Source organism: Gambusia affinis, linkage group LG07 (genome assembly GCF_019740435.1).
Source record: "Gambusia affinis linkage group LG07, SWU_Gaff_1.0, whole genome shotgun sequence".
NCBI lineage: Eukaryota > Metazoa > Chordata > Actinopteri > Cyprinodontiformes > Poeciliidae > Gambusia > Gambusia affinis.
Window position 1 is genome coordinate 16,351,999 of NC_057874.1, and position 11,921 is coordinate 16,363,919.

Below are 11,921 nucleotides of genomic sequence, written 5' to 3' on the forward strand. Positions count from 1 at the left end.
TGGCAGCATTTGAAGGAGACAGAAGGGCTGAGATTCGTATGCTGCTAGAAAGAGAGGACGTCTGCTGGTGTGCTGTGTTTTCACCGTTGGAGGCAGGCGGAGCTAGATGATCCCACAGAGTTCAGCTTCTAGCTCGCCAACATGGCCGTGTCCTGTTGATGTGCGAATTTGGTTGAACGATGATGAACAGGGAATATGTGTGCCATGCAAACATATTCACATCTCTTGAACATTTCTGCATTTTGTGACTTTGCAGAAACAGATTGTGTATTATGGATCTGCACAGTATTAGGTAAATGTGAAATTTTTTATTGTTGGTTAATGTCACAATAATATGAAGAAGTATATTTAGATAAATACTTGTATGGACAGTGGTAATGTCCTCATGTTGATGTTCATAGCAAACACTTACACCACATAAGGAAAGACTAGTTGCTGTTTTGACCATAAAGCAATATAGTTATATTTTATTAATTACTCTACACAAATATATTGATAGTCTCCTAAAGCTCGCCTGCTTTTCTACTGCTTAAAGTTTCACCAAATACTTTACCAGCATGGTAATGCTTTTTTTATTATTTTTATTTTTAATTTGGGGAGTTGGAGAAATGAGTATGCAATGACTTTGTATTGCTACTAACCCTCATTAGCTCTAATACCCCAAAATAAATTCCAGTACGATCAATCGAGACAACGGGAAACCAATATTACACATCACTCTGAAGACAGGAATTATTGTGAAACATGGTGGTGGCAGCATGTGGGGATGTTTTCATCAAAGACAAAAAGGTTGGTCAAAAGTGATAGCAGGTCATCTGGAGCTAAAGACAGAACATTCCTGCAGCCAAAGTTGTTACAACTGCAAAACGAATGAGAATTGAGTTGATGGTTTGCTTTCTAGAAAAGAATCTCAAAATTTAAGTCCCTACATTTTATAAAACTGGTAGTTTCATCCCTCTGAAGGCTTTGAGCTGGTAGTGGTGCTACATTGTCTGCCCTGGTGTTTATTTAGAGTTGTTGGAATAAAAGGGGTCAGATATTTTACAGCAGTCTTCACAATTATGTTCTTTCCTTGTGTCGGTAAATTACTTACAGCCAATAAAATACTGTGTAGTTTTTGGTTGTAACTTGACAAAATGAGAAAATTCATGAATGATTCTGCAAAAACCTAAGATGCATTTAATTTTTCCATTTCAGTTGACATAGTTGGAAAGGATTTCACATGAATTATTCAAAGATCACCTGTAAATACACAAATTCATGGACATAGATGGTTTGAATCTATGTGATTTGAACTTAAACTTGATGCATGTAATTTAAAGCAAAACCCATCTTAACAGAGAAGTGAAGATTCTTTTTAGAGTGTCTTCAGATCTGAAATGATTCTGTATTTTATGAAACTGTAGGTGGTGTGGTCATGGTTCCATCTCCATTTCTGAATGGCGTTATTATATAAATAAGAAAGACGGCTAACGCTGCAAGAAACGGAGCCTGACTTCGAGAAGTGGTGTAGCAGGCAGTGCTTAGCTGGCAGGGTCAGCTGAACAACTGGATGAAAAGGAGGGGAAAGTGAGCAGGGAGAGAGACGGAGCAACAGACAGGGGGCCCCACATCCCAGCGCTTGTTGCCTGGCTGACACGTCTCGCACACCAAAGTGCTTCTCCAAGCGTTTTCCAGCCCTCAGTCATTAACCTTCTATTAACTCCTCCATCAATTGCCACTCAGTCTCACTCACACTTTCTCTGATTCTTTTCCTCCTCCTCCTCGCCCATTCAGTCGGTCCCTCGCACACAAATAGAGATTTTCACTGCGGATTTTCACTGCGTGTTTTTTTTTTTTTTTCCCCCTCAGAGACGAGACTCTGGGGAGAGTTGTTCTGTCTGTTCTGTGCTGTTTGCCAACATTGGTCATGGCCTTGTCCTTTCCTGCTCTTCTTCTGCTGCCCTCAGAGAAGATTAGAAATATAACTAGTGGAACGCTCAACAAAATTATCCATCTACCTTTTTTGCTAGAATGTTTTTGTAAAGTTGCATTTATACAAGTCACATCTGATTCTATATTTTTGTTGTTTTTTTTTCTATTTTTTCAGGAATGTGCTGGTGAGCCTCTCTTCATGCTTTACTGCGCTATGAAGCAGCAAATGGAAAAAGGGCCAATAGATGCAATCACGGGAGAAGCCCGCTATTCCCTCAGTGAGGATAAACTCATCAGACAACAAATTGACTACAAAACTTTGGTCAGTACTCATGCAGTCTTGTAAACCCATTCTTATGCATGATACCACTATAAATGTCTTTTTTTGTTGTTTGTTTGTTTGTTTTCTTGCCTGGATCAGAATTCATTCCTCTAAATTAGCCGTTCCCTCCTCCTAGTCCATACGTAATGCATTTTATTTTTTCCATGTAGACGCTGCACTGTGTGAACCCAGAGAATGAAAATGCCCCTGAGGTGACCGTGAAGACCCTTAACTGTGACACAGTGACTCAGGTGAAGGAAAAGCTGCTGGACGCTGTGTACAAGGGGACTCCGTACTCCCAGAGACCGAAGGCCTCAGATATGGATCTCGGTGAGGACTCGGCTTGAATGCTGCAAACACTTCGAGTTGTCGCACTTGACAAAGGCGTGTTTCTGCGGGGGGTTGAAATAGAAATCTTTTGAAGCGCTCTTTGAAGCTGTAGGACGCCCTTCAGAAACGAGAAGAGAATGCACACCTGGAAGAAAAAGAGAATAAAGGAAACATTTCAAGAGTTCTTAAAATTGCTCCTTTTCTTCAACAAAAATATCAAATTTCCGTGCATGCATTGTTGTTCTGAAGTGGTAAATTGGTGCAAACGTGTCCTTGCCTTGTTTGATTCCTTTTATCTGTTTTCTGCTTTCTGACAGAGTGGCGGCAAGGCAGGATGGCACGGATCATCCTTCAGGACGAGGACGTCACCACAAAGATCGATAACGATTGGAAGAGACTAAACACCCTCGCTCACTACCAGGTATCCAGCTGGAGAGATCTTCCATGTATACAGTCTTATTTTTATCTGAAATAATTAGTCTAGTTAAAGTGCAATAGAGTGCAAAAGACTTAATCCAGCCTTAGTTTCCTTACAGATTTAAACCATGAAATCAAACTTAATTGTAATCTGTTAAAGCTCTTTTTAGCTCATTTGCACTCCAGATTCTGGCCATTTTGTCGTCATGTTAGTCTTAGCTATGAGTTATTCAGACATGAATAGCTCTTCAACTCAAAGGATAAACATGTGTTAAGTTTACTCGTCTCTAGGACAAAGGTGAGATGAGTATTTAACCATCATTCCTTGAGCTGAAATACCACAGTTATACAATTTACAGAGGGCTTTAAAACTAAAATTGCTTTTATTTTGAACAGAAAAGCAACATTTATTCCTCTTCTTCTGAAATAATGTAACAGGTTTATGTTTTCTGTAACATTATTCGTTAGTTTGATACTAAAACTTTGGAAAAACTACCTACTAAATGTATTAATAGTTTAAGGCCTTTGAAGTGTTACACAATTATAAGGGACTGGTATTTACTGGTTAATAAGTTGTACTGTCTGTTGAGGTCACTAGCCTCCAATTAGCTGCAGTTTTCCCAACTGTAGTTTTTCACCTCTAAAAGTGTGATGTTCAATTCTGGTATTTTTACCCCAGGAAATGAAAACATGTAGCATTAGATTTTCTTTAACCTGATGATTAGTGCAACAGGTGAAGAAGGACATCATTGCATTACGCCATACTTAATTAAGCTGGAGAAAACTCTGACACTATGATGCTTTTCTGGCATCTCATTAAAAGCATATCAGGCATGTTATTATATATAATTTATTTTGTAAATTTAAAACGTTTGCTATATGCTCATACAAGTAACCGGGCCATACCATTAATCTACAAGCTGAGTCCCAAGGACCTAATAGTTGCTTGGTTTTTCAACCTGCTGTTATGGCCAAAAAAGGGGAAACAAGAATGAAAAAGTAGCAGATGCCAATAAACACCTTAACCGGATCAGGAAGTCAATCGATTAAGGCCACTTTAAATCTGGCGAATTGGAAACAGATTCTAGGAAACATTTGGGGCAGTAAAGTTCTGCTGTGCTGTAAAACTCAACTTGGAAATGGTGTTGCAGGTGACAGACGGCTCTGTGATCGCCCTGGTGCCCAAACAGAACTCGGCCTACAACATCTCCAACTCCTCCACGTTCACCAAGTCCCTCAGCAGATATGGTACGAGAGAAGGTGTGTGTGTGTTATGTGTGTCTGTGTATATATTTGTCTGCGTGCACTACTGTCTCTGGGTTTGTTGTGTGTCGCCGTCATTTGTGTGAACAGTGTTAAATGTATGAACTGCACCTCTCCACTGTAGAAAGAATTTTTGATCCATTTGTGGAATCGCAACAAGATATAAAATGATCAAAAGTGTTGGAGAAAATATGTAAACAATTTGCAGACAATTACAGAAATGCACCTTATTTTTTATTTTTTTGCTTTTTAGCAGTCTAATACTTGCTCCAGATATCTAGTCACACATACGCTGTTACCTTTACTCCGCCCCTCCCTGGTCCACATTCCCGCCTGTCGTCTCAAACCTCTCAATCGTTTCCTGCTTTGTCACACAAGTGACAAGCATTCGGAGTGAAAGTATAATGCTCTGTGTCACAAATATGGGATCATTGTTCGATAAATGGAGAGAGGGGGGGATGTGGAGGGTGACAGACATTTTTATTCAGGAATGAAAGACTGACACAACTGTCACCTTTCAAAAAAAGCTTTTAACTTCACAGGAAGGTTTACTGTTTGCAGCTGTTGCAGTCTTTTATTTTTGACTTTTCTTTCCGTGGACCTGAACTGTGTTCTTAAATCAGGAATTGTTTTACAGTTTATGTCATATCTAATTGTAATAGGTATGTTTTAAAATGCAAATGTGAGACACTTTAGTGAGGGGTGTCACATAACCACATCCGTGTGCTGGAAAGGTGCAGTGCAGATCTAAAGTTGACTTTTTGATTCTATGGAAAGGCTTGAACTGACCGGACCTGAATTATTTTACAAATAATAATTGACAAATGTTTTAGTCTCTAGATGTGCAAAGCTGGTGGAACTACTAATGAAAGGATTTGTAGCTGTCATTGCTAGGGGAATAAATACAAATGCAAACTAAAAACATGAAGGTTTCTTTCTACTTTGCAATTATGCACCATTTTGTTTTGGCGTGTGACTTAATATCCCTATGAAAAACATTATAGTGTTTGTAATGGGACAAATTGCAAACATTAATTCTTTCAGTAAATGTACACTAAACAGTCCTACCCTCTCCACTAGAGGACGCTGTTTTCTGCACATATGGATTTACTCCTTTTGAAGTGATTATTTTTAATTCTCTCTCTGTCTTAATGATTCACTAAAACACACACAAAAAAAAAATCCAAGTGAAACTCCTAATTTTCTCTCTATACGTCTCACTGCACTTTAACCTGAACCTTCGTTTAAATGTCTCCAGAGAGCATGCTGAGGACAGCCAGCAGTCCGGACAGCTTGCGCTCCCGGACGCCTATGATCACCCCTGATCTCGAGAGCGGCACCAAGCTGTGGCATCTTGTGAAGAACCACGACCACTCGGACCAGAGGGAGGGAGACAGGGGGAGCAAGATGGTCTCAGAGATCTACCTGACCAGACTGCTTGCCACAAAGGTAACAAGAAACCAATCCCCTCCCCCCCTTCGACACGGACCGTGTCATGTAGTCCATTTAAACCTGCAGTCTCTGTTGACCTTTGTTTGGCGGTGGTCTCAAAGCTCATTAACATTTTTCATAACCTTTTCCACAAAGACACACATATGTACAGTCTTAATTAGGAGGTTGACCTTTGACTATTGAGTTGTTAGCTTGGTGGTACTGGGCCCTCTGTCGGCGGCCTCTGGGCTTCTAGATCCAGGTCATTATACACCGTATTTCACCATGTCCTCCAAAACACGCAGATGTGAGAGTTGGCAGTTTTTATGCAGTTAAAAGTCAGCAAGTTTTGTTCAGGTGGTAAACAAAGTATTAAAAGTTATGTTTTGTCCTACTTGAAGGGACAGTGAATACTTTTTTTGACTCAATTAAAAACCCTAATCTCATAGACAAAATTAACTTTTTTGGGGTCTCAACTGCTTCTAAAAACAGTCTGGGAGCTCAACAGATCCACACAGCAGTTTTCAGGCAATAACTTTCTGTTTTACAATGAAAGCAATGAGAAGATCCATAGCCTTATTATTCCTCTCCTCCTGATGGCTCCAGGAAGATTAGCTGTATTACCACAAACTCAGTGTGGAAATGATTGAGGACATAAACTGGAGAAAATGTGGGCAACATGGAGCTCTGCAGTTTGCTTCTACTTATTACATCCCCCTCAGCCTTGTGTGTTTAGGAGGCAGATTTGTTAATGTGTTGGTACAAAACTGCAACTTGAATTTTCTGTCTGGTTTAAATGAAGTTTTTCAGAATGTGGCAATGTTGCTTGAAGAAAAGGCTTGTAGAAAATATAAAACAGTTTCAACTTCAAACAACTTTGTAAGGACTCAGTCTCTCCGGAGTTGTGTTATGTGGTAAAAAAAGAAAAAGAAACATGGCAGAGGAGCCTTAGGCTGAACTCCCATTGAGCCCCTTCCTGAGTACAGTAAAGACTACTGAGCACTGACAAACTCTCAGGAAGCTGTAGCACTGAAAGCAAAGCACTGTCATTCTTAAAAACCTTTTCCTGGCAGGTTGCGCCTGCAGCTAGATGGTGGAAGCCGATTCAGCTGCAACACAATAGGTCAAACTGGGATACTCACTTTGGGTTAGACTGACTTCTTAATTATTAATTAAACATAATCCCAACAGAACCACTCACACGATCACTCCCGGAAAGGGATAGAATGGTATGAAAAAATTGTATTATACAGTACAGACCAAAGGTTTGGACACACCTTCTAATTGAGTTCAATTAGAAGGTGTGTCCAAACCTTTGGTCTGTACTGTATTTGATGTGTGCACATTTACTAGGGTTATCAATATTTAGAAGGTTCCTACAGTCTGTAAAGTCTGGAAACATTCAGAAGTTGATTTGAGCGTTTTAAAGGTTTAAATAAGGAGAAGCTTCCTTCTATATTTAGACTTTATTCCAAATGTTGTCGTTTGTTAGAAGCTGTCTGTTCATTTAGAGTTCAATTACCTTCTGTATCAGTTTTTAATCATAAAATTCTGTCTGGTGTTGTCTCACGACCTTCTCTTTTTCAGGGCACCCTCCAAAAGTTTGTGGATGACTTGTTTGAAACCATCTTCAGCACAGCACACCGGGGCAGCGCCCTGCCGCTCGCCATCAAATACATGTTCGACTTCCTGGATGAGCAGGCGGACAAACACTCGATAACAGACCCTGACGTACGGCACACTTGGAAGAGCAACTGGTGAGGGAAAATGCAGCAGCATTGACTGTCGTCTTCGTCTCTTTACCTTTCCTCAGTCTTAGAGAGGATGCTCTGGATGCTCCCTCTGAAGTATGCCACCTGGTTCTAACACCACATGTCTTTCTCTCCATTCCTCCTCCTCGTTTCCCCTCCATCCCTGTAGTCTTCCACTAAGGTTCTGGGTGAATGTGATCAAGAACCCGCAGTTTGTCTTTGACATCCACAAGAACAGCATTACAGACGCTTGTTTGTCTGTGGTGGCTCAGACGTTCATGGACTCATGTTCAACATCAGAGCACAAACTGGGGAAGGACTCTCCTTCCAACAAGCTGCTTTATGCTAAAGACATCCCCAACTACAAGAACTGGGTTGAAAGGTGAGTCAGTTTGATGGAATTTATAGCAAATGCTTCAAGATTATTTCCAGCTCTTCAGGCTGTAAGCTCCTGTTCGGGTTTTCCCAGGTACTACTCGGACATCTCCAGGATGCCCGCCATCAGTGACCAGGACATGAGTGCCTACCTAGCAGAGCAGTCCCGGCTGCATGCCAACCAGTTCAACAGCATGTCAGCTCTACACGAGATCTACTCCTACATTGTCAAGTACAAAGATGAGGTCAGAATAGATGGGTTGTTTTTTTTGTTTTTTTGCATTAAACAGTTCGGAAATTTGATAACCAGCAAATCAGGACAGACTTTTAGACTGACAATCATATTGATATTGGTTGCGATTACCTACTTTTTTCTCACTCTTCTTTATTTTTTGTTGTTGTTGTTGTCATTATGTCGACTCTTTAACTCTTTCTCTTTCAACTAGCTCTTTATTGTTTTATGTCAGGTATCTACATTACAAGCAGTAAAAGTACATCCAACCAACTATATGGTTTCTGCAAGATCTTAAAAATGCCATTAAACATCTTGCAACTGTCCAGATTTATTTTCAGATAAGAATGAATTTCTACATGTATTGTATCATTGCTTCTATTGGTTTTTTTTATGTGTTACTGGGACTTCTTTGTTGTGCGATTTCTTTGCTCTAGCTGAGGAATTTAGCTGTTTTTGGGTGATTTGGAGAGGTTTAGGCAATTAAAATCCAAAACAGAGATTTTAATGATTTACTTGCTGACTCGTTATGAAGCTTGTCATATAATTAATCTGTCAGAGTTAAGAAATGTAGGTGTGAAAGCACTCAAGTTAAATTCCAAAAAACACAGTTTAGCTTTAAGTTGTCAAGTCAGTTAGAAATTGCAGTTTTTATAACTTTAAATTTTTCAAAAATAAAATGGTAACAGAGGAAGAAAAGTAAACCACCACCTCTACATTGAGTGGGTGGTCTTAGGTAGGAAAGTGGAAATAAAACATTAATTGAGAACAAAACGGTGTCCTGAAGGTCAGAACGTTGTATTAAGTCCAAGATTGACCGGTAACTAACTTGTTGTGAAAACAACATAAAACTCCTTGGCTTTCTAATGTGTATAGACTGTTTATGTCACAGAGACGGGAAGAAATCCCACCTTAAGCTGCTGGAACGCCATTCTGCGTAAAAAGTGAAGTTGATACTGCGATGGTTTATATTAGTTTATATTAGCTTGTGTCGTGACAGTCTGGCGACTTGTCCAGGGTGAACCCCGCCTCTCGCCCGAAACGTTCGCTGAGGACGTTTGACATTGGCTGACTTCCTCTACTTTCTATTTTCAGATCTTGTCAGCTTTGGAGCGGGACGAGCAGGCGAGGAGACAGAGACTGAGGAGCAAGCTGGAGCAGGTCATCGACACAATGGCCCTGGCCAGCTGAGGACAATCCACCTGCTCCCTCTGCTCACTACTCGTCTCCATCTGTTGCTCTGTCTCCCTTCGCTCTTCTCAGACAACAAACAAACAAGCAAACAAACAAACAGAAAAAAATTCAAACCCCAGAAACACGAACTGCAAAAGGACTGAAGCAGTATACTCCGGACTCGGGGCGGGGTTCGGCGGAGATGGGCGGGCCTGTGTACGCTTACATGTGTATGTTTGTGTTCGTCTGCAGACCCGGCGCGGTGCAGCGCGCGGACTTGTGTCTGTGTGAGACACTCCAGACATCTTCACACACACACACTCATACTTGGAGAACAAGCCCTTGACAGCGTTTGATTATCGTGGATGTTGGTGTTTGTGGTTTGCTTAAGTTTTTTTTTTTCCTTTTGGATTTCAGAAGAATTAGTCATTATGACACCGATGATGATCAGGAAAAGCGACAGAAGCTCAGACACTCTGCACATGGCGTCATGAACAGAGCGGACCAATCTGTCGGAGCCAGTGAAGAGTGGCTTGGAAGGTCATGTGACTCAGTCGTCACGCTTTTTTTTTTTTTTTTTTTTTGTATAAATGTAATCAACTGCCCACTCTCTGATCTCTCGCCACTTGTATTACTGCTGAATTTGCACAATTTACAGAAAGGTTACAAAGCAAGACTATATAGATATTATATATAAATACAGTTTTTAATGAAAGATTAGGGCGAAAACATTTTTGTTGTTCTTTTTCATTTAAACCGACAAACACAATAAAAAACAAAACAGTCAAACACGATTTGCTACTTGAAGTACAGAAGAAAAGACTCAAAAGTAGGCAGAAAATGAATGAAAAAAAAAACTAAAATAAAAAAAATTTGTACTGTGCCATGTTTTCTTTGAATGTTGTTTAGTGCAGAGACATTTTGTTAGATGGAATGTGATACAGTCTGACTTATAAATATGAAAATTGCCTAGTGACTGAAAAGAGCTGATCGAGATCATTGTTTGAACGTGGAAGTAAACATAGCGACAGACAAAAACTTCATTAAGATGCTGTTTTGATTCAGGCGGTGCAATCTGTTGGTTTTCAAAAGCCAAATATCACACAGTAGCTAGTTTATCGTTAGCTTCCAGCTCCTCAGCTGCTTTTGTCTCAGCTGATTCATCCGTCATTTACTGACTGAGAAATGCACTACCTAAAACATTTTACCGTAGTTTTCCCTGATGCATCGCAAAAATCACGCGGCTGCATCTCAAGTCATTTAAAGCATTTTTGAGTAATGATAATCAGTAACTTAAGCTCATATTTTATACAGATTTTATTGTACACGGAGAAATGTTTTTCGATTTATTTCTGTTACCTTTGATGACTGTGGTGTACAGCTTATGAAAACCTAAAATTCTGCAAAACAAATATATCCAGTCGGGATTTGGTTGGAATTACTACATCAGTGCATCGGAGAATAGAGCAACACTCCAATCCTTTAAGTGCTTTTGACATAATCTGTGATTCAGGACTGGAATCTCACAAGGAATGTACTATTGTAGCCCAACTCCTAGAAGCGTGTGTGTGAAGGCTCTTGAAGAATTTGAAGTCCAAACCTAAAACTCTTAAATGCTCTTTCCTTCGCCATCCTTTGTCCACCTTTTTCTATCTTTTTAAAAAAAAATTTCCTTCCACTCAGTTTTCCCTCGGTATGTTTGAACACAGCCCTCTGATCAAACCGTTCTTTTAACAATGACCTTGTGAGGCGTCATTCCCCCATGCAGTGTGTAAATGGCAGCATCTCAACAGTCTAGTGAGTCTGTAAAATTACATTTCTGTTTTTAAAAACTATTTTTATTTGATCATGTGTAATATTTTCTAACAAACTGAATGACTGGTTCTCATTCGCTGTAACCTCCGATTGTCAAAATGAACACAAACTGTTGGAATCTATCACTCTGCACATACTAAATCTTTGCGAGTTTCACTATTTGTCTTGAAATATTGAAGCAAATGAAGTTTTCAACAAACTTCTTATTTACTGAGATGCAGTAACAATCAAGACTCCACAGCTAGTTACTTTGTGTTTACCCTTACTGAGAGAGTTATTTGTTTTCCCAACCTCTTGGTGCTTACAGACTACTACTATGAGTTCAGGTAGCATTTAGCTTTGCCTCATAAAAAGTAAAACTAAGTCAGAAAAGCTGTTTTCATCCTCCAGCCATTATTCCCCAGCATTCCTCTGTTTTAATACCCCCAGCCCCCGAAAAAGGGGCATGGAAAAGATCAACTGAGCATTTCTCTCCACCTCTAAACTTCTGAATTTGAGATATGGCTTTTAGCTTTTTATCCACACTGAGGTTGTAGAAGCAGCTCTGTTCATTAGCCACATCAGGCTGGGTAATCCTCTCCTCAGCCTGCAGCTCTTGTTTTAAAACTAGCCTATTGCCACGTGTGGCTTAAGCTTTTTTCTATTGCTTCTCTCTTAAGAGGATTTCTGTTTCCCTTTTTTTTTTTTTTTTAAGTCTTGACGTCATAGTTTTTGACCTTGTGGTAAGACATTTTTTTATGTTTTCTGCTTGCCGAGAAACCAAACTGTGGTCTGTATAATGTTTTTGTTAATGTTTTCATTTGTAAATTGTATACTTTTTCATAATGAACAAAAGCGGTTCACCATTTATTTCTTATTTCTTATTCTTTATTTTGTTTTGGTTTTGGTTCTGTTTCGA

At 39.7% G+C, this 11,921-nt stretch overlaps 1 protein-coding gene across 5 annotated transcripts in view; it reads left to right on the forward strand.

The window, feature by feature from the left end:
* The window catches only part of LOC122833397 (plexin-A1-like), a 228,391-nt gene extending 216,985 nt beyond the window's left edge, over nucleotides 1–11,406 (forward strand). For 3 of the 5 annotated variants that reach the window (XM_044120868.1, XM_044120867.1, XM_044120869.1), the window contains exons 24-32: nucleotides 2,090–2,236; nucleotides 2,407–2,566; nucleotides 2,884–2,987; nucleotides 4,135–4,243; nucleotides 5,505–5,695; nucleotides 7,265–7,434; nucleotides 7,598–7,810; nucleotides 7,898–8,048; nucleotides 9,131–11,406. In XM_044120868.1, coding sequence (XP_043976803.1) covers nucleotides 2,090–2,236; nucleotides 2,407–2,566; nucleotides 2,884–2,987; nucleotides 4,135–4,243; nucleotides 5,505–5,695; nucleotides 7,265–7,434; nucleotides 7,598–7,810; nucleotides 7,898–8,048; nucleotides 9,131–9,226 — 1,341 coding nt within the window. In that variant the 3' untranslated portion in view covers nucleotides 9,227–11,406. The remainder of the gene's footprint in view (nucleotides 1–2,089; nucleotides 2,237–2,406; nucleotides 2,567–2,883; nucleotides 2,988–4,134; nucleotides 4,244–5,504; nucleotides 5,696–7,264; nucleotides 7,435–7,597; nucleotides 7,811–7,897; nucleotides 8,049–9,130) is intronic. The other 2 variants (XM_044120870.1, XM_044120871.1) reach the window with 1 other exon arrangement.
* Nucleotides 11,407–11,921: the final 515 nt, after the last annotated feature.